The sequence below is a fragment of the Rousettus aegyptiacus genome, unplaced genomic scaffold (genome assembly GCF_014176215.1).
Source record: "Rousettus aegyptiacus isolate mRouAeg1 unplaced genomic scaffold, mRouAeg1.p scaffold_m13_p_10, whole genome shotgun sequence".
Lineage (NCBI taxonomy): Eukaryota > Metazoa > Chordata > Mammalia > Chiroptera > Pteropodidae > Rousettus > Rousettus aegyptiacus.
In genome coordinates, this window is record NW_023416285.1 from 73,493,197 (window position 1) to 73,512,646 (window position 19,450).

Below are 19,450 nucleotides of genomic sequence, written 5' to 3' on the forward strand. Positions count from 1 at the left end.
TTTCCAAAATTTATAAAGAACCCATACAACTGAACAACAAAAAAAAATCCATTTAAAAAATGAGCAGAAGACCTGAATAGGTATTTCTCTAAAGAGGACATACAGATGGCCAACAGACATATGAAAAGATGCTCGAGGTCACTAATCATCAGAGAAATGCAAATTAAAGCCACAATGAGATATTGTGTCACCTCACACCTCTCGGATTGTCTATCTTCGATAAAGCAAAAAACAACAAATGTTGACGAGAATGTGAAAAAAGGGAACCCTCATATAATGCTGGAGGGATTGCAAATCAGTACAGTTTGGGTAACAGTTTGGAAGTTCCTCAAAAAAGAAAAAATATAACTACTTTTTAACCCAGAAATTGCACTTCTGGGTATTTACCTGAAGAAAACCAAAACACTAGTTTGTAAAGATCTGTACACCCCTATGTTCAAGGTAACACTATTCACAGTAGCCAAGATATGAAAGCAGCCTAAGTGTCTGTTAATAGATAATTGCATAAAGAAGATATAAAATATTACTCAGCCATTAAAAAAATGAAATCTTACCATTTAAAACAATGTGAATGGACCTAAAGGGTATTATGCTGAGTATAAATAAATTAGACAGAGAAAGATAAATACCACATGATTTCCCTTATAGGCAGAATCTAAGGAACAAGAGAAACAAGCAAACTAAGTGAAGGCAGACCTCGCAGATACAGAGATTGCCAGAGGAGGAGTAGGGGGTTGAAAAAATAAAAATGCCATCTTGTTTTCTAGCTGATTTTATAGTTCTTTCTGTTCCTTTCTCTTACCTTCTTCTTTTGTGGTTTGATGACTTCTTTAGTGGTTTGCTTATAACAATTTAAGTTGATAACAAGTTTGATCCCATCCTAAAGCCCGACAGTTTTCCTCCCCCATTTTGTTTTTGATGTCACATTTTCATCTTTTTCTTATGTATTCCATAACTAATTTTTGTAATCATAGTAGTTTTTACAACTTTTGTCTTTTAACCTTCATTCTAGTTTTATAATTAATTCACTACCTTTACTGTAAATTTACTTTTCTAGTGAGATTTATTCTTTCATATGTGTTCTTGTTACTAATTAGCACCCTTTCTTTCTAGCTTAGAGAGGGTCCTTTAACATTTCTTGTAAGACCAGTTTAGTGGTGATAAACTCCTTTTGTTTTTGTTTCTCTGGAAAATTGTCCTTCAGCTCTGAATGATAACTTTGCCAGTAGAGTATTTGTGCGTGTGGAAGTTTTTTGTTGTTTTTTCTTTCAGCATTTTGAATATATCGTGTCACTCTCTTTTGGCCTGTAAAGTTTATATTGAAAAATCTCCTCGTGGTCTTATGGGGGTTCCTTCTCATGTACCAAGTTGTCTTTAGGTTTTTTAAGAGGAAATTGTTCCATATGTTGCTGTAGACTCTATCTGTGGGAGGAGTGCGTTAAGGATCTTCCTACGTGGCCATCTTGAATCAGACCAAATTCTCTTTATTGATCTATTGTCTGGTTTTTCTGTCCATTATGGAAAATAGGGTATTGAACTCTGATCATTTTTTATAATCATCTGTTTATCCCTTCCATTCTGTCAATTTTCATAGATTTAGGGGCTCTGTTGTTTGTTAGGTTCATATATATAATAATCATATCTTCTTGCTGGATTGAACCTTTATCAGTATAATCCTTCTGGGTCTCTTGTAATCTTTTTTTACTTTAAATCCATATCGTCTGATCATAAAATAACCACTAGCTCTTTTTTGGTTATTCTTTGCATGAAATATATTTTTTTCCTATCCTTTTACTTTCAAATGTATCTGAAGTGAGTCTTTTATAGACAGGGTTTAGGTGAATCTTTTTCTTTTCCTTAATCCATTTCCGTATCTCTGCTTTTTATTTGGAATAGTAAATCTGTTGTCCTTTGAAGTAATTACTGAAAAGGAAGGAGTTATTTCTGCCATATAGCTTTATTTTCTGTCTTATGGTTTTTATTAGTGATTCCAATAAACTTAAACTTATAACAACCTAGTTCAAACAATAGCAACTTAGTTTCGGGAGTATACAAACATTTTGCTCCTACCTATCTCTATCCCTCTCCCTTTATATTATTGTTAGAAATTCCATCTTTATACATTGTTTCTGTTTATATAGAGATAATCAAGTTTCATACATTTGCCTTTAAAATCATTTGTTTAAAAAAGTAGTTACAAATGAAAAGTACAATAATGCTGGCTTTTATATTATCTATGTTGTTACATTACCAGTGTTCTTTATTTCTTCTTATGGCTTCAGGTTAGTCTCGTGTCCTTTCTAGCCTAAAGGGACTCTGTAGTATTTCTTATAACACAAGTCTACAAAAAACAAACTCCATTAACCTAATGCTAAATTTCTCCCTTACAGTAGTTCTTAAAATTTACATAGAATATAGGCAAATAAGTACACATACATTATCATCAAATGATTTCTCCCCTGTTGATGCAGTAAAGCAGTAAGTCCCATGGCTGCCTGAGAATCATCTTAGGAACTTAATACAAATAGGCCTTATACTAGATTTGTCGATGTAAGTTCCCTGATATTCATCCTGATTTGGGATTCACTTTTACTTAGAAATTCAGGTGGCTCCTTCAGACACTTTATGTATTAAATAGTAACAAGTAACAAAAACGCCAAAATGGTTTGATATATGACTACTTATGGCTAAGCTGTCAGTTCATCTAAATGTTAATTGAATACATTAAGAATGAATTTTTATATCTCTATGAAACTGCCAGATTTTATTAAGCTGTGTTTTCATTTTTAATATTTTCTATTTAATTTTCCATTTGAATTAAATATTAACAGGATATTTCTGTTAATCTGTTTTTTTAGGGTTTTTTCTATATTTTATTTTACCCTTATATTTGGACAACAGATCTTCCCAATAGGGTATTTTATCTATTAAGCAAAAGCACCTACATTTAGTCTCTTTTAATAAGTATGTTTACCACTTAGGTGCCTGTGGTTTATGCTAGAAGTTTTAATGACAAAGAATGAAAACAACAGCCATGCCTTTATGAAGAAGATGGCAGAGAACATCAAGTTAACAAAAGATGCCCAGTCTCCAGATGAATCCAAGGCAAATGAAGTAAGATATATTTTAGACCAGTGGGTATTAAGATGTTACAGGAAAAGATTGTCCCACTTTTTTCTATTACATAATAAATTATATTGTAGAATGTTTATAAAAAAACATAGTCAATTTTTATTGTATTTCATTACAGTTGAATTCCATTATTTGAGGAGTGCTTAATGCTCTGAAAAAGGCATTAAAACTTCTTTTACAGAGCAGGAGGATAAGAACTATTAAAATTTACAACTTTGCTATCTTAACATTTAGTAAGCGTTACAGACAAGTAGATACATCCTTTTTATATGTTTCCTTTGTTTTAGTTTGGTTTGGTCTAGTTGTTGTTTTTAATTCATACTTAGCATTCATGTTAAATTAAAGGACTTTTTTTGTTTACCAGGAGGTAAAGAAGAAATGCCAAATACAGATGTGAAATGTTCAAAGAATAAATAATAACCACACATCCTTCTTTTGATTCCATTTTATGCCTTGGGTAGAATTGGTTCTTGTATTTATTTTGCACTACTGAAAATTATATATGATCTTTCTTTTTTCCTCCCTAGAAACTTTATACAGTATGTGATGTGGCTCTGTGTGTTATAAATAGTAAAAGTGCTTTGTGCAATGCAGATTCACCAAAGGATCCAGTCCTTCCAATGAAATTCTTTACACAACCTGAAAAGGTATTTTCTTCCCCCTTGTTTTTCTGCCACACTAAACTGCTTTGAATTTCAGTTACCATCAACCCTAGTGGCAAATACTGAATTGTTGACTATAGAGTAAAAAATACCTCTGTGAATTTATGAAGAAATGGGAGATGGTCTTCCAGAGCCCTGAACAATATTATTCTCACCTTTTACAGAATAGGAGAATGCAAATCAAGCTTTGTGGTGGTGTTACACTTAAGTGAGCTATTTCTTCTGGATATTTCTGTTTTTGAGATTTGTTAATATTTTTTCAGACAAGAAGTAAACAAAATGGTATAATGTATGTGTGTATATATATAAAATCGATGTTGGCAATTGATAGACATGGATTCTAATCAGTCATTTCTAACATGAAGTACTTTAGACAAATTAACTCTTTTAAGACTTAATTTCTTAATCTCTAAAATGCAGGTGATAATACCTATGAATGATAACTAGTATAATATCTAGGTCTATAAGAGTTTGTCATAATAAGCATTCAATAAATTATATTAATAATTACATAGTATATTTATTATGCTATCAGCAAATTAGGTTTTCCATTTAAATGAGCGTTCCAGCTAAATAAAGCTTCTTTAAGTTTCTCTAGCTAATTTTTTGTAAATTAGCCATAACAAGGAGAGAAAATGTTGAATAGTAAATTTTTTAAATATTTTCTTTAATAATGGTTTACCGTAAACATTTTTTAAAACATTTTTTAAAAATCTTTATTTCTTGCTTTAAAGTGATATTTTAAAGTTTCCTGTCCTTTGTTTAAAAAACAGAACTCTAAACAAACATGAAGATGTGCTTCAAAGTAATACATTCCTTACACTATTTTACAAAATTCCAGGAAATGGAGTTTTCTACTTTGAATGCCATAATTTGACAAAAATTTTAATCATATTTTTTTAATGATTTAGTATTTGACATTTACTATGCCTGGTTTTCGATAGGAATAATAAATTGCAAAGGTATTTGTGCTCTAATTGAATTTACTGATCTTTATAAACATTCCTAACTGAGCTCTTGAATTTAAATTTACTTTATTGTTGACCTGGGGCTGTCATGACTGGAATACCACCCAAATAAAATCTTCATACAGTAGTGATCCCATCCTCAAGAATTAAATTGTTGTTTGTTGCTATACCTCACTTTGCTTGTTTTTTATTTTAATATCTGATATTTATAGTGTTTTTAGCCTTCTTAACAGTAACTTAGGTTTTCTCTTTTTCCAATGAGCAACTTTCCTTGTCTCCTTATCTAATATGTCGTTTTTAATCTGGTGCAAATTCAGACACTGGAAAACTAGGCATATTAAGATAACAAGTTTAGTGAGGCTATATCTTTATGCATAAAAGGAATGAATTTTGGTACCCAGGCTTTGTAACATTTTAGCTACATAAAAGTCTTTGGACTGAGGCGGGGGGGTGATACAACTTTGCCTAGAACACATGCCAAAGTGTAATTTCTTTACAGGCCCTCTGATCTTTCCTATGACATTAGTATGGAGGTAAACAATAAAAGAAAAAATCGGTTTTTTAAGTAAGATTATTTAAAAATTAATGAACTTATTGATTGTAGTAAATCATTTTATTTTCATGACACCATTGTGGTTTGTTTGCTCTTCCCAGGATATTTGAAAAAGATGTATCAAAGGATCAAATTTGAACTCTACTTAAATTTTATATAGCTATAACTTCCAAGAAAGTATCATCGGTGTCCACATTTGGTTTATCACAGCTGCCAAAGAACATTATAATACACTTAATTGTATTTCGGTGGTGTATTTACCCTTATGTTTGGGACAGTCTACTTATGGCTCTAAGAAACAAAATATTTTAAATTAAAATGACGGATTTTTTTTCAATGAGGATAATTTTCTTGAGATCCAGTGTGGAATATTTTTAGTAAATATTAAGTGCCTAAAATATGGATAGCACCATTTTGGATTCTTTGGGAGCCCAAACGTAGTAGATTATATAATAGAGTGGAGAAGATAATTTAGTGAATAAACTGGAACTGTTTGCCCTGAACTATATGAAAAAGATATGAGTATTTTGTTTTAACTGATTTAAGTAATTTATCTCTGACATTTACCTAAGTTTTATGTGCTATTGATTTAATTTTAAAGTTAGACTTAGGGTGTCATTTATTAAATATGCTTTGATTATTTGATTTATTGATATGTATGTTAGCAGAAATGTACTTTACTTCGATTATTTTTTTTATAGGACTTCTGTAATGACAAGAGTTACATTTCAGAAGAGACAAGAGTACTTCTGTTAACAGGAAAGGTATTATATGCTAGATAATTTTGGGATCTTTATCTCATGCATATATTTTGATGTTCCTAGAAATAACCTTTAAATGTCCCCCAGATTCTGTAGTTCCTGATTCTTAGGGATTATGTTGTGGATTGTAGCCTCTAAAGCATTTGTTCTCAGGCCTCTTTTTGCCATGAACCACTCTTTTGAATTACGACCATGTGTTCTCATCAGTCCTGATAGGCAGGTTATTCAGAATCCACACAGCAGTTAGTCTTGAAAAGTAGCATAATAAATTTAGATGTATAACAAAGAGAAGAATTAATTTTAAAGTATTAATGAGTTTATGTTCTATAAAACTCATATGGCAACTAAAAGAACAAAAGGGAATTTAATTTTTGATTAACACTAAACTATTACTATATGCCTTCAGTAGTTTATAACACATTTTATTATGTATCACTTATGTATTTCTCGGTGTTTTAGGGGCACTTTTCATTTTGATTGAGCAATAAAATAATTAAATATCGCCTAGTTACTATTAAGTAGAGGTAATACAACTTGTAATCGTATTGAGATAAACACAGTTTTACAGAATTATCATTTCTAACAAATTTAAAATTTAACTTTCCAATTTAGGATTTAACTTCCAAAGTAATAATAATTCCTTGGTTTAAGGTAAACAATATCTTTTACATGTGCCTAAATTTATATTTATTGTTTCCAGTAAGGTATAAAATGACATACATATGTGTAACTTTTAGCCAAAACCTGCTGGAGTACTAGGTACAGTAAACAAGCCTTTATCAGCAACAGGAAGGAAACCATATGTTAGAAGCACTGGAGCTGAGACTGGAAGCAATATTAATATAAATTCAGAGCTGAACCCATCAACTGGGAATCGATCAAGGTAATTTTTGTCTACACTTTTTTCTGTTACGATCACTCACTACTTGGTTCATCTTTTAATTTTTTTCCTAAAACACTGTATCACCAAAAAGAAACTTTAGGAAATGTTTTGGTACAAAATAATAGTGCTGAATTTTGGTAAAATAAATTACGTAAATTGAGAGCACTACATACTTTGAAACCATATAGCATCTAAGTATGTAGAAAAGTTAAAGGGAAAAATCATAAGGATTTTTAATCTAATTTACATGAAAATGTTTATATTTATAAGAAAATATAAGATAGGAAAATATGAAAATATAACTTAAATAAATTGAATTTTTAATTCGACGAAATTAGCATGAGTTGAGTAAAAATAATCTTCCCATTTACAAAAATGTTCTACGTTTAATATGTCAGATGTTTACTATCATAACTACTGCATAAAAATTTCTACCTAACATACTCTTATCAACACTAAGAGGCTTCTAAAGGTTTTATTACGAAATTTTAAGAATAAACTTAACTGGTAGTGTTTTATACATATCTATAGCAGTGGAACCACCCCCAGAATGTAAAATTAAATTGACATGAACATCTGTTGTTTACATAGATGATGGGACTCAAACACCCTCCCTGTGGCCTCTTGCATCCCTCACCCTTGTAGAGAATTGGCAGAAACCGGAGACAACTATACTATAGTATAAACTATACTATAATCATTGTAATTTTGTTTTAGGGTTTTCCACCTCCAAGAGATGGGCTTAGAATAGTTGTGCTGTTTTGTTTCTTGGCAGCTAATCTTTCTATCAGGTGGTTTTAGACAGTCATTTCTGTCTTACATTAATTAGTAAGGTTAAATGAAAATCATATTACGTGATATCATAGAGCAGTTGTCTGTAAACACAGATCTGAATCTTGATAACATTGCTTCACTTGGCCAGGCTTCTAAACTAGCCCGAGTCTCTTGTTTCTTTATTGGTATGGTAAATGTAGACATTCTATTCATGTGGTGAAATAAAGTAGCTTTGGTTTATTTTCCTTCAACAGGGAACAGAGTTCAGAGGCAGCAGAAACTGGAGTTAGTGAAAATGAAGAGAACCCTGTGAGAATTATTTCCGTCACACCTGTAAAGAATATTGACCCAGTAAAGAATAAGGTAAATTTTAACATTTAGCAAGTAGAGTTCTCCCATGGAGATTCTTATTAAAAATTTCATGGTAGAGGTAAGAAACCCATGAAGAGCTTAAACTCACAGTGAAGAATATAGTTATAATATGTATATTATACCACTCCATGCTATATTTAGTGTGCCTCCACTCTCTGCCTACATCCACTTACTTCATTTACTTCATTTTATAAGAGTTTATAATGCATATCCTCTCATCTTATTTCTCCAAAACATAGGAATTGAGAGTTTATGAGATCTTACTTTCAAAAGTTTATTGACTCCTGCCAGGGTCAGCACTGTTTTGTTTCTGTTATATTTATAAAAGTCAAACTTTTTAGCGAACCTTTTAAAATGTTTGAGTTTTTGTTTAATAGCTGCATTCTTTGTTGTTGACTTTTAAACTATGGCAGCCAATTTTCTTAGCTATTTTCTTGAAATGTGAAAGATTTGTGATATTTTCTTCTCCAGTTTCTGAAAAGTTTTTCTGAGGGAAATGAAGATTAAATTATTAATTGAAAAGATAGAGTCTAATTTTTTGGGTGATAGTATTCTTTTGTTTCCCTTGAAGCAATTAAAATCTTATCAAAGTTATTGATTTTTAAATATATAATTCATAAAAAGGTCACTTTCATTCTGAAAACTATTGTTACTCCTATGTCTGTTATATTAAAATGGGATTTTATTACTTTGAATATGTTTAGATAGCTTAATATATGTAACATATATCCTACACTAGAAGAAAAAAGAAAAGGAAAATGTTCAGGAAAAAAGTAGGTTAAGGATTGATGCAGTAAGAAGAGACAAAAGATTGAATGAGTGGAGTGAAAAATTTAAGAACTTTATGTCACAGAACTACAAAGATTATTATAGTTAGATGGATCATAGAGAAAGAAAATAGCATACCGAACTATGAAAACATGCTCCTCTCTTTTGAAAAGTTTAAAAATTTAGAGCATACCATAAATAAAAAGGACCTATATCCACTGTGCATTTTTAATAAGCACTTATTGAGTGCATTAGATGTGTCAAGCACCATGGTAAACACCATGCTCAGTCCTTACCCTCAAAGAGTTTGCATTTATCATGGCGTGCAGGCAGTTAAATAGACAACCTGGAATCCCAACTCTTCTAAAATACTTTCAGAATACTTCCTTCTAATACAGATCATTGATATTTAAGGAATTTGTGTTTATTGAATTGTTTTGTGCTCTTTTTAGGAGATTAATTCTGATCAAGCTACCCAGGGCAACATCAGCAGTGATCGAGGCAAGAAAAGAACAGTAACAGCAGCTGGTGCAGAGAATATCCAACAGAAAACAGATGAGAAAGTAGATGAATCAGGACCACCTACCCCTTCAAAGCCCAGGAGAGGACGTCGACCCAAGTCTGAATCTCAGGGCAATGCAACCAAAAATGATGATATAAATAAATCTCTAAGCAAGGGAAGAAAGAGAGCTGCAGTTAGTCAGGAAAGCCCTGGGGGTTTGGAAGCAGGTAATGCCAAAGCACCCAAACTGCAGGATGTAGCCAAAAAGGCAGCACCAGCAGAGAGACAAATTGACTTACAAAGGTAATGTATACCATTCTTTGTGAACTTTGAATTTAGACATTTATTCTTAGTATGTGTCTATCAATCACCCCTAAATACGTAGGCATTTGGGAGTGAAAACTGCCTTTGGTTTTCTTAAGTAGGTTAGGGCAGTTGTTTTTATTTCATAACATTCAGGACATCAGTTAGAAGGGACATCACCTTTTTGTCTTTGGTTAATTTTTAATTAGGATATGGTATTTTGATATTCTGTTCAGTAGTAAGGGCAATATTATTTTTTGCTTGGTGTCATTCACATACTTGCACAGGATTTATTTAAAACAAATGGCTATTTTTTGGATACAGAAGTCCCAGAATGGAGAAGAAAGAAGTCATGACACATGAACAGATATATTCCTGCTCTTTAATTGCTCTTGTTACAATTTTAATATAAGCCAACAACTTACCTCTCCCCACATCTATGTTAATGAAACAACCTCACAGGCTGCTCATCTTTGATTATTCTTGGGCTGGGATTTCAGATTTTCCACACTGTAACAGGGGTGCCCCAGTTGGAGATCTAGAAGTTGGTTCCTTCCATATTTGACCTACAATTTGAACTTAGCCCTACGCTTCTCCCTTTTTCCTTGTATACCTGTACCTAACTCCTCTCCCTCTGAATTAGATTATAAACATCTGAGCCAGCTTTGATAACCTCAGGATACCCTCACCATTCTACTTCAGTATTTTTATAAATTACAGTGTTACTGAAACATGTGTGTTCCTAAATTACTATTTATAAAATTCTGAAGTTTGGAGCCATTTTTCTTTATAGCAGCAGATCCAGGCCCAAACCTGATCTAAGTAATGGGCATTTCTCCTACTAACTTCTAGTTTTATGGACAAATAAGTATAGTCATGAAAGCCAGTACTGGAAGCAGATTACTTTTCTCCTCAAACCTCCTGGACTTTTGTCTTGGAACAAAATATTTAACTGTGGCCTCCTTTTCATCAGTAAAACAGTATGATAACACCTTCCTTCTTCAAAGGATGTTCTAAAAATTAAATGGATCAATAAATATAAAACACTTAACGAAGTGTCTTGCACAAAATAAATGCTCAGTAATTGTCATAACCATTGTTTTGAATTCTAGTTTCTTTATCCCTTAATACACATTTCAGTTACACAGAAGTCGTACAGTTTCCTTGGAGACTGCCAGGATTCTCTAAAGCAGTGGTCCCTTTATGGATGCATATGGATGTCCAGTTGTTCTAGCGCTATTTGTTGAAAATACTGTTCCTTTTTTTTTTTTTTTTTATCAAATTACTCCTTTCTCAAAGATCAGTTGACTGTATAAGTTTGGGCCTACTTCTGGATTCCCTATTTTGTTTCACTATTCTTTGTCTTTTTTTTTTTTTTCCATCAATATCAAGCTGTCTTAATTATGGTAGTTCTACAGCAGTGGTCCCCAACATTTTTGGCACCAGGGACCAGTACACCTATGAGAATCTAATGCCCGATAACCTGAGGTGGAGCTGAGGTGGTGATGCTACACTAGGGAGCTGCTGCAAATACAATGGAAGCTTCACTAGCCCACTGTTCACTTCCTGCTATGTGGCCTGGTTCCTAACAGGCCACAGACTGCTCCAAAGGATCTAGAATTCTAGCCATTCCTCACCCTCACAGAATAGTACGGGTCATCACACACAGCATAGAAGTACATTCTGAAACTTTCTGCCAAGCTTCCTTTTGTCTTTTCCATTCTTTCCCAAACCTAATATTCAATTCTGTCCTTAAACTCTATCATCATAACTTAGTCTTAGAATCCTGATGAATGATTCAGCAAAACCTAACTTTAGGGACTTGCTCATGATATCCTCTTGCATGGAATGAAATGCATTATAGGCACATCAGTATTGTTCCTGTTCTTCTCATTCACTCTTTTAACAAACACTTTATTAATTAGAGTGCCAGGCATTGTGCTGAGTACTAGCAATACAAAAGTATCCAAAATGGATAGATTCTTGCCCTTGAAGAGTATACTTCCCCAGCTTGTTAACTCCACAAGAGAATAGAAAACTTTCACTTTTAGGTCTGTTGATTGATACAGCAAAAATATAAGTATTATTTTTACAGTTATTACATAAAACAGTGAAATTCTGAAAAAACATATAGGTGAATTTTAAGGATATTATGCTAAGTGAAATCAGCCAGACCCAAAAGGACAAAGACTATATTCCACTTATTTGAGGAACCTAAAGTAGTCAGATTTATAGAGATAGTAGGTAAAATGGTAGTTGCCAGGAGCAGGCAATGGTAGTTGTCAGAGAGTTTACTAGACACAGAGTTTAAGTTTGGGAGATGAAAAGGTTAGGGATACATGGCAATGATTGCACAACAGTGTGAATGCACTTAATGCCACTGAACTGTGTACTTAAAAATGATTAAAATGGTAAATTTTATGTAATATATATTTTATTACAAAAAAATTGATGCATAAGAATAACTAACACTAATATAGTGCTTATTATGAGCCAGGCTAAATTCTGCACTCTTTGTTAACCTGTTTAATCCTTACAATATCTCTGTCATTGTCCCAGTTTACAAGAGAAGGAAATCCAGGCATAGAGGGTCTATGTAGTTTTTAGTTTCTTGGTTTATATAAATAGTGTGGGGCCAGGATTAAACCTAGACATTTGTAACCACTATACTATATATTGTACTTTTAAGGTAAAACTAAGTTTTAATTCTACAGGTACTACACATGCACACAAAACTGGTATAACACAGAATGCTTTGAAAATAACTTACTTGCATATTTTAAATAGTCAGTGTAGTTCATACAGGTAATAATTCCCATAAAGCAGAGTATAGTTGCATACAGTGAATTTTTATAACTATTACATAAAAAGCTAGCTTATTTTAAATAATCACAGGTTAAACAAAACAGATCAGCTATAGTCATCTTTTTAACCTCTTTCAGAGTATATGCAAACAAAAGCCCCTGCATTTTAACATGAGAGGAAAAAACCAAGAGAGAGATCAGATGTTTTTGAAAGTGGCAAACATAAAAAAGCACTTAATGCTAAAAACATTGTCAGACTATGGTGAAAATTAGGTAGAATCTGTGGGAGATATTTTGCCTGGTTCTTGGCACATATTAGTAGAAATAAGGAGATTAGACCTGAAAAAATTACTTTCAAAGGTCATCTGGTCAGTACCACCCACCAGCAGGGCTTCAAATCCCTTAATAACTGCCTCAGTGTACTGCTAACAGTGGTAGCTGTGGTTTTGTTCTCCTCTAACTTATGCAATATTTTGAAACATTTTCAACTATGACCATTCAGAACTCATTATTTTTTCTCTTAATGTGTAAAAGGGGGTGTTTTGATGTATAGGTCACCAAATGATGGAATAGACAGACACTGAAACAAAAGTTTATTGTTTGTGACTCAGCTGATGTTTTAACTGCCCTTCAACTTGAGAAAATGTTAAACGTTTAAAATCCTGAAGGTGCCAGCATTATTTTTATTTTAAGTGGAGCTGTAGCTTCCTACAAAATTCTAAACATAATTTTTATTAACTGCAAGTATTACCTGTGATTGATTTGATATTCCACCTGTATTTTCTTGAGACCTGATGAGGATCAGATACAGGTTAAAGCCACATGATTGAACAATTCTGAATATAGAATTAACATAACACTTTGAATCATTCTATTAAGGTTATCATTACAATTTCAACCAGCTAATTAGTAAAAGAGTAAATAGTGTTGCCAAACATCAAAGGATGAACCCAGGGTAACGGAATCAACTCACATACTGCCCTGGCAACTCAGAGCAAGGGCTAGGGGCCTTGCATTATGGAGACAGATCTGGAGTGCTACGCTAAAGTAGTTTACTCATGGATTTTAAGCTTGAATACAAAACTTTGATAATTAAGGCCTTAGTGCTTTTCAGTGGCCCTGCATCCAGATGCCACTTTTATCAGTCTTTTCCTTTACCTTGTTTAATTTCTCACTTCCTAGATGGTCAGCTCCTGCCCTGGTCACATCTGTCACCACAGTAACACCTGCAAAGAACCTCTCCTAACATTACCCTAGTCGTCTTTACTCCACATACTCCTTTGTCAGTCTGAGTATGGGATCCCCTCAAAGTAGCCAAGTCTACACCTTATGCTAGTACCACCTCCAGAAAATTTGCACCATTTTGTCACTTAGTATTTATATTATTATCATATTGTATAACTATTAAAATTTTATTAAATACTTGATGACAATTATTTTGAGGCCCTAGCATATGCCAACCACAGCCCAGATGCTGTGTTTGTTACTTCTTTTAATCATTCAGCCCTGTTATGTGAAATTGATAAATGGTAGCCTCTAGAACCATTTTAATATCACAGCCATCACTTATAATGTGTGTCAAGTACTAACCCTCTAGAATTTCTTGTACTAGGTCTTCTTACTGACAACATTAGGTAAATAATAATTATGTTTGGTATGATTGCTACTTGTATAATTTATTTACTAACTCAAGGATGAATACTTTATTCCACCAAAACATGGATGATGGTATATACACAATTTTACTGGCATAGGTTTTACTTCATAATCTGGGAGTTGATGCTGAGCATTTTTACTTGTAAACTTAACTATTGAATTTTTAGATCCCTTTGGATTTTTGCAGGAAATGTATTCCCTCAGCTATTTACTCTGTTTGTGTGTATTCTCCAATAAATGTTCCTGTTTATATTTTGAGCTCCATTTGGAATTGTAACTTCTTGTGAGAAAATTTCTTGAATTCACTCTATGCCTTTATAAAAATCAGCCATTTGTATAATATGATCAGGAAACAGTATCTGAACAACTGGACAGTTAATGTTGACTTTAAAGTTTTAGGTGATCATCATTTCAGTTGTTTAATTCATTTGTTCTTCCTTATGTTTTTGAGCTATTATCCAAATGGCAAACAATTCCAAACATTTCACATTAAAAATGTGTTTTTATAGGTCTGCTGACTCTTGAGGATGTTTTATACACACTTAAGGCCAACCTCTTTCACAAAAAAATTATCAGTAAACACCAGTGGAGAAACAGTCATTAAACTTGGGACTTCTAAGGAAACTATAAATTTAAAGAAATTATCTATAGGATAACAGACTACAGTTTTCCCATCTTTGGATTAATATATTTTGCTTAGCATGCTTAGTGTGGAAGTGTTAAGAATCTTGGAATTTTTATTTTTTTAAGCGAAGAATTTCCTGATTTCCCGTGCTTATTTGTTTGTATATTAAGAAAGTTTCCTCATATCACATAAGTTCAAATCTTGAAATTAGAGTGGCCCCTAAGTGTGTATCCTCATGTGTTAAATAACCATATATTAGTTTGATATGAATATACTTTTAGTAACAAGTGAATTTTATCAAAATAGTATGAAAATTTTCAGAAGCCAAGTGCTTGGAAGTGCTGACGTTTCACTTTGGGATATAGAATCAAGTCCAGGAAATTCTTCCAGGGATCTGGGTCATTTAAAAGTCTGTGAAAGCAGCCAGGAAGATACTGAGAACTCAGAGATAGTAAAGGAAGGCTTCCTGGAGATGCAACAGGCAGCTTATAGAGGACTCTTTGATATCATATGATTGAATTTGTTTTGTATATTATAACAAGTTAATTTAATAGTCTCTGTAAGATTTCTAATCACCTAGCCTTTTTTAAAGCATTGTTATTTTTATAAATTGTATATGTAATATTAGTATTAGGGGTTGAGAATATAAGTAAACAACTCCGTTACTTCTCTCCCAAGTTCGAAATTGTTGAGAAAGAGACAGTCTTAGTACTGATGCAGCTCATTTAAAATGTGGAATAATATAGGCCAGGTGGCTACTAATGCCTTGCCCCTAAATTGAACCACAGGTAGACCAGAATGCACCTTTTGGGGACAAAAGAGAACAAATCTAGGTGAGGCCAAGTTCCTCTCTTTACCCCCTCACCTATTAGATGGGTTCTTCCTCCTCCCAAAGACAAGTAGGTGAGGGAAGACTAGAAAGAGACCATATCCCACTCCTTTATGCTTCCAGAGATAGGAATTTCCTCCCTACTAGTCGAGGATTCCTCTAACCTTAATTAATAGAATTAAGCTAAATTTTCCTCCTCCTTTTTTTTTTGTATACGAAATGTATTTGCTTACACAGTTCAAGAGGCAGAAGTTATTTTGCTGCTTATAAATTCATTTGCTGTAGTATCCAGTAATTTTTTTCTATAATATCACTTTTAAAGTATTAAAAATGATAGTTATTTTAAATAATAGGTTTTATTTTTATTGTTGTTAAGCATATCAGGCATTGGGTAGCAGCACTTAATTATTCAAAAGAAAAACTTCATTGTTATTTTGTTTTTATGTAGTTTAGGGAAAGTCTCTTTCCAAGTAAAGTCTCAAGTGAAAAATGGAAAAAAAGCTTTTCAAATTTTAGCTAATAACTATAGAAATGAATTCTAGTTTGTTTTCCTGTTTATATCTTTTCTAACTTTGCTTTCTTCTACTATCCCCAAGGTAAAAAGAAAACTCATTTGCAAAGGGAGAAAATGAAGGCCAAACAGAAGCAGGCTCCAGCTTCTGCAAAAACTTGGATTAAAAATGTCCCTGAAAAGAAAATGAAGTTAACTTCAGAACACACACTCTCTGCCTTGAAAACTGAAAGAAACTGTTACTTCCTTTTCACATGACCATAAATCTTTCGATGGAAATGTACAGCAGAAACTCTTGAGAAGCTAAAAGCAACTCTATTCCTCCTCCAAGACTTTTCTTATGAAAAGTCAATAATTAAGCAAATTGCTTAACACTTGGTTCCAGTTACTGCATATCTGGAGTTTAAAGGCATAATACATCGTTAATATCCATGCTGCAGTTTTTATTTTTAAAAAAGTAATAGGATGTCCTTACACTGATACTGAAAATTCATCAATTTTAGAGCCAGGAATTCCCATGTTACACAAAAAAATAGAAGTCTACTGAACTAATTTTTTAGAAGAAAAGAGATCACATTAAATATTTCTTTGTTTTTCCTTTTTGGAAACTTTTATGTATAATTCTTTCTGCCTGCCTACTTTTCTGCAAAAATGAGATGTACAGATTTCAGTTCCCTGCTATGAAAAGTGATATGGTGGCAATTTTATAAATGTTGCTTTCTGATTTTTATCAGAGTGAGAAAATAATTAAAATTATTGATTTCATATCACTTCATATTTTGATTCCCCTCCATTTTAGTTTAATATAATTTGCAATAAATGTACATATTGTTGTTTCATAATGCATATCACTTTAAAATGGTTTTTACTCCTGTGATTATGTTGGAATATTTAGAATTTTAAAGGAGTAAAGGCTTCCTCATTTGGTTGGTTTTATAATGTTTGTCACCAGATTTTTATTATTGATGTAAAAAAAAGTCAATTTTTTAAAATATTTGGACTTTGGCAGCTTTGTAAGGAAAGTTGGAGGTATTTAGGATTGCTATGAATTTTTAGCATTGAGTTACTGGGAAATAAGTGTTTTGCTTTTGTCCCCCAGTCGGCTCAGTTTTTATGTTTATTTTAGAAGACAGCTGTTTCATCAATATATTGTTTTTTTGGCATTGTTCAGCATAGGTAATGTGTGCACTTTTTGTGTACACATAATCATATTTAAGTTTTTGCATAAAATAAATGCTTCTAGATGTCATGGTAGTCTTAATCTTTTTATCATATTATGTTGTAAAATTTTTATGTGAAAGGGCTAAAGTCATAAACATGATTACAGTCAACTCTCCTTTATCTATATAAAAGTGACTATGCCTCAGGTTTTGAATTTTTCAGTAATCATAAACTTAAAATCATGAAGGCTTATTATAAGAACTAATTCAGGAGGCACTTGAAATTTGTCCTTTCTCACGCTCTGAGTTACAACCTGCCCGCCTTCTCCACTTTAGGCTCTTTCTCAAAGCCCTCGCTTAATGAGCTCAGTTTCCTTACACATACCTAACATGGGTTAGAAGATGTAAACAATGTTTGCTTTTTAACTTGGTCTCGATAGGCCGTAGTCTACATAGGATGTAAAACAGTGAACATGAGCTGTGTCCAAAAAGAATGATTATGTTAAATGTGAAATTTACTGGTAGTAAATGTCACTTACATTCTCATAGATAATCAAGAGTTGTCTGTATATTGACTGAATGAAAGATGGGTAATTCTTTTAAATATGCATATACACACATTTAGGTATCAAATAATGGTTAGGAAACAATGGGTTCCAGTAATAGAAAACAGTATATTTTAAAGGGGCAGAAAAAGCCCTACTCTTCCTATTGCCTCCATACCCCTTTAGAAAGAAAGTATAAAATACTGCTTCCAACGTGCTGAAAAAGATTATCTATGCATAAACATCAGAGAAGTCCTTCAAGCAATCAGTGGGCATGTTCTATTTAGAAAGATTTTAAAGTTCTCTTAGCATCAGACAACTTGATTCTCAACGCCAAGAATTTGTCACCAATAAAAAGCACACTTGTAGGGACCTTCTTTCTCAACTCCTTTTAATTAATTAGCATCACAGCTGACAAGATTACCCAGTGTCATATTTGTTATAATGTAGCAGAACCATTTGCATCAGCTTATGGCTGCTTAGATTTTTGCGGGAGAGGAGATAGCTGAAAGCATCTGGTTCACATGTATGTAAATGGCCCACCCCTGATTTTGTTAATGTGATGCAAGTGTCTGGCACTAAGGGATGGGAGAGTAGGATGATAGGAAGATTGAGCTGATGGGGAGGGACTTGCTTAAGGGAAACTTGTCAGTTTTCCTTTAAAAAAAGAAAAAGTAAAATCCTTTAGGAATTTAGTATTTACATCTCAGAGAAATACAACACAAAGTGCAGACTTATATTTGAAAATTAATGTTAACCCTTTGTGTCTAGTTTGAAGCTTCTTGTATTTGTCTAAAACTACAAGCCAGAATTTTGTATCTTCTTTGATAAAAAGTGTGTATAATGTAAAGTAGTTTTGCATATTATCGTGCTGCACATGGGCTGAATTTTTAAAAATTTTTTAAAGACTTGAAGCAGAACCTTGTAATTTGTGTAAATGACAAGTGTAAAATCCTACCATAAAATGCTAAAAATATGCATTGTTTGAAATAAAATCAAGAAATGCAGCATTATGTAGTAGTGTGGAGCCCTGAATATTCATGTACACCTCTGGCGTGTCACAAGCTGATAAAATGTCTTTGCATATTTTCTGTTTAGATTCTGGAGTCTGCATATCTTCTTAAGAAATCAGATGTACCTTCAAACTTCCTGGCTACATAATCTGATCTGGCTTACCATGACTGAGGTAGAACATAGACGATAAATTCTGATAAACATCTGGGAAATTTTAGAAGTTGCTTTTTAACCTAAGAACTAACATGTGGCCTTTCATTTATATATCTATGATACATCTATTGTAAATTTCAAACATGCTTATTTAGTTTAAGAGTTACTTCATGGAGAGCAAATAGATTACATAAATGTATCTGGAATAAGAGGTGAACAGAATGAGAAGAGAAGCTATCCCTGGTTCATATTCTACCCTCAGTGGGATAATTATTCCACACTCTGATACTTGCATTGTCTATACTTTTCCCTCTTCATTATTCACATAAATAAACTCAGTAGGAACTACTGGAGACCAAGAAGTATCCATCAGTCTGACGAGCTTTGCAGCCCCCCTAAATAATAATGATGGCATTGCCTACAAGTTGTATGTATAATCACATACGTCCTCAGCCTGCAAACCAAAGTTCCAAAT

The 19,450-nt window shown here is 32.8% G+C and overlaps 1 protein-coding gene across 3 annotated transcripts in view; it reads left to right on the forward strand.

The window, feature by feature from the left end:
* PDS5A (PDS5 cohesin associated factor A) overlaps positions 1 to 18,821 on the forward strand; it is a 109,831-nt gene extending 91,010 nt beyond the window's left edge. For 2 of the 3 annotated variants that reach the window (XM_016119948.2, XM_036228027.1), the window contains exons 27-33: positions 2,982 to 3,114; positions 3,660 to 3,779; positions 6,017 to 6,079; positions 6,814 to 6,959; positions 7,988 to 8,096; positions 9,326 to 9,678; positions 16,189 to 18,821. In XM_016119948.2, coding sequence (XP_015975434.1) covers positions 2,982 to 3,114; positions 3,660 to 3,779; positions 6,017 to 6,079; positions 6,814 to 6,959; positions 7,988 to 8,096; positions 9,326 to 9,678; positions 16,189 to 16,192 — 928 coding nt within the window. In that variant the 3' untranslated portion in view covers positions 16,193 to 18,821. Of the gene's footprint in view, positions 1 to 2,981; positions 3,115 to 3,659; positions 3,780 to 6,016; positions 6,080 to 6,813; positions 6,960 to 7,987; positions 8,097 to 9,325; positions 9,683 to 16,188 lie in introns of those variants that run through there. The other variant, XM_036228028.1, reaches the window with a different exon arrangement.
* Positions 18,822 to 19,450: the final 629 nt, after the last annotated feature.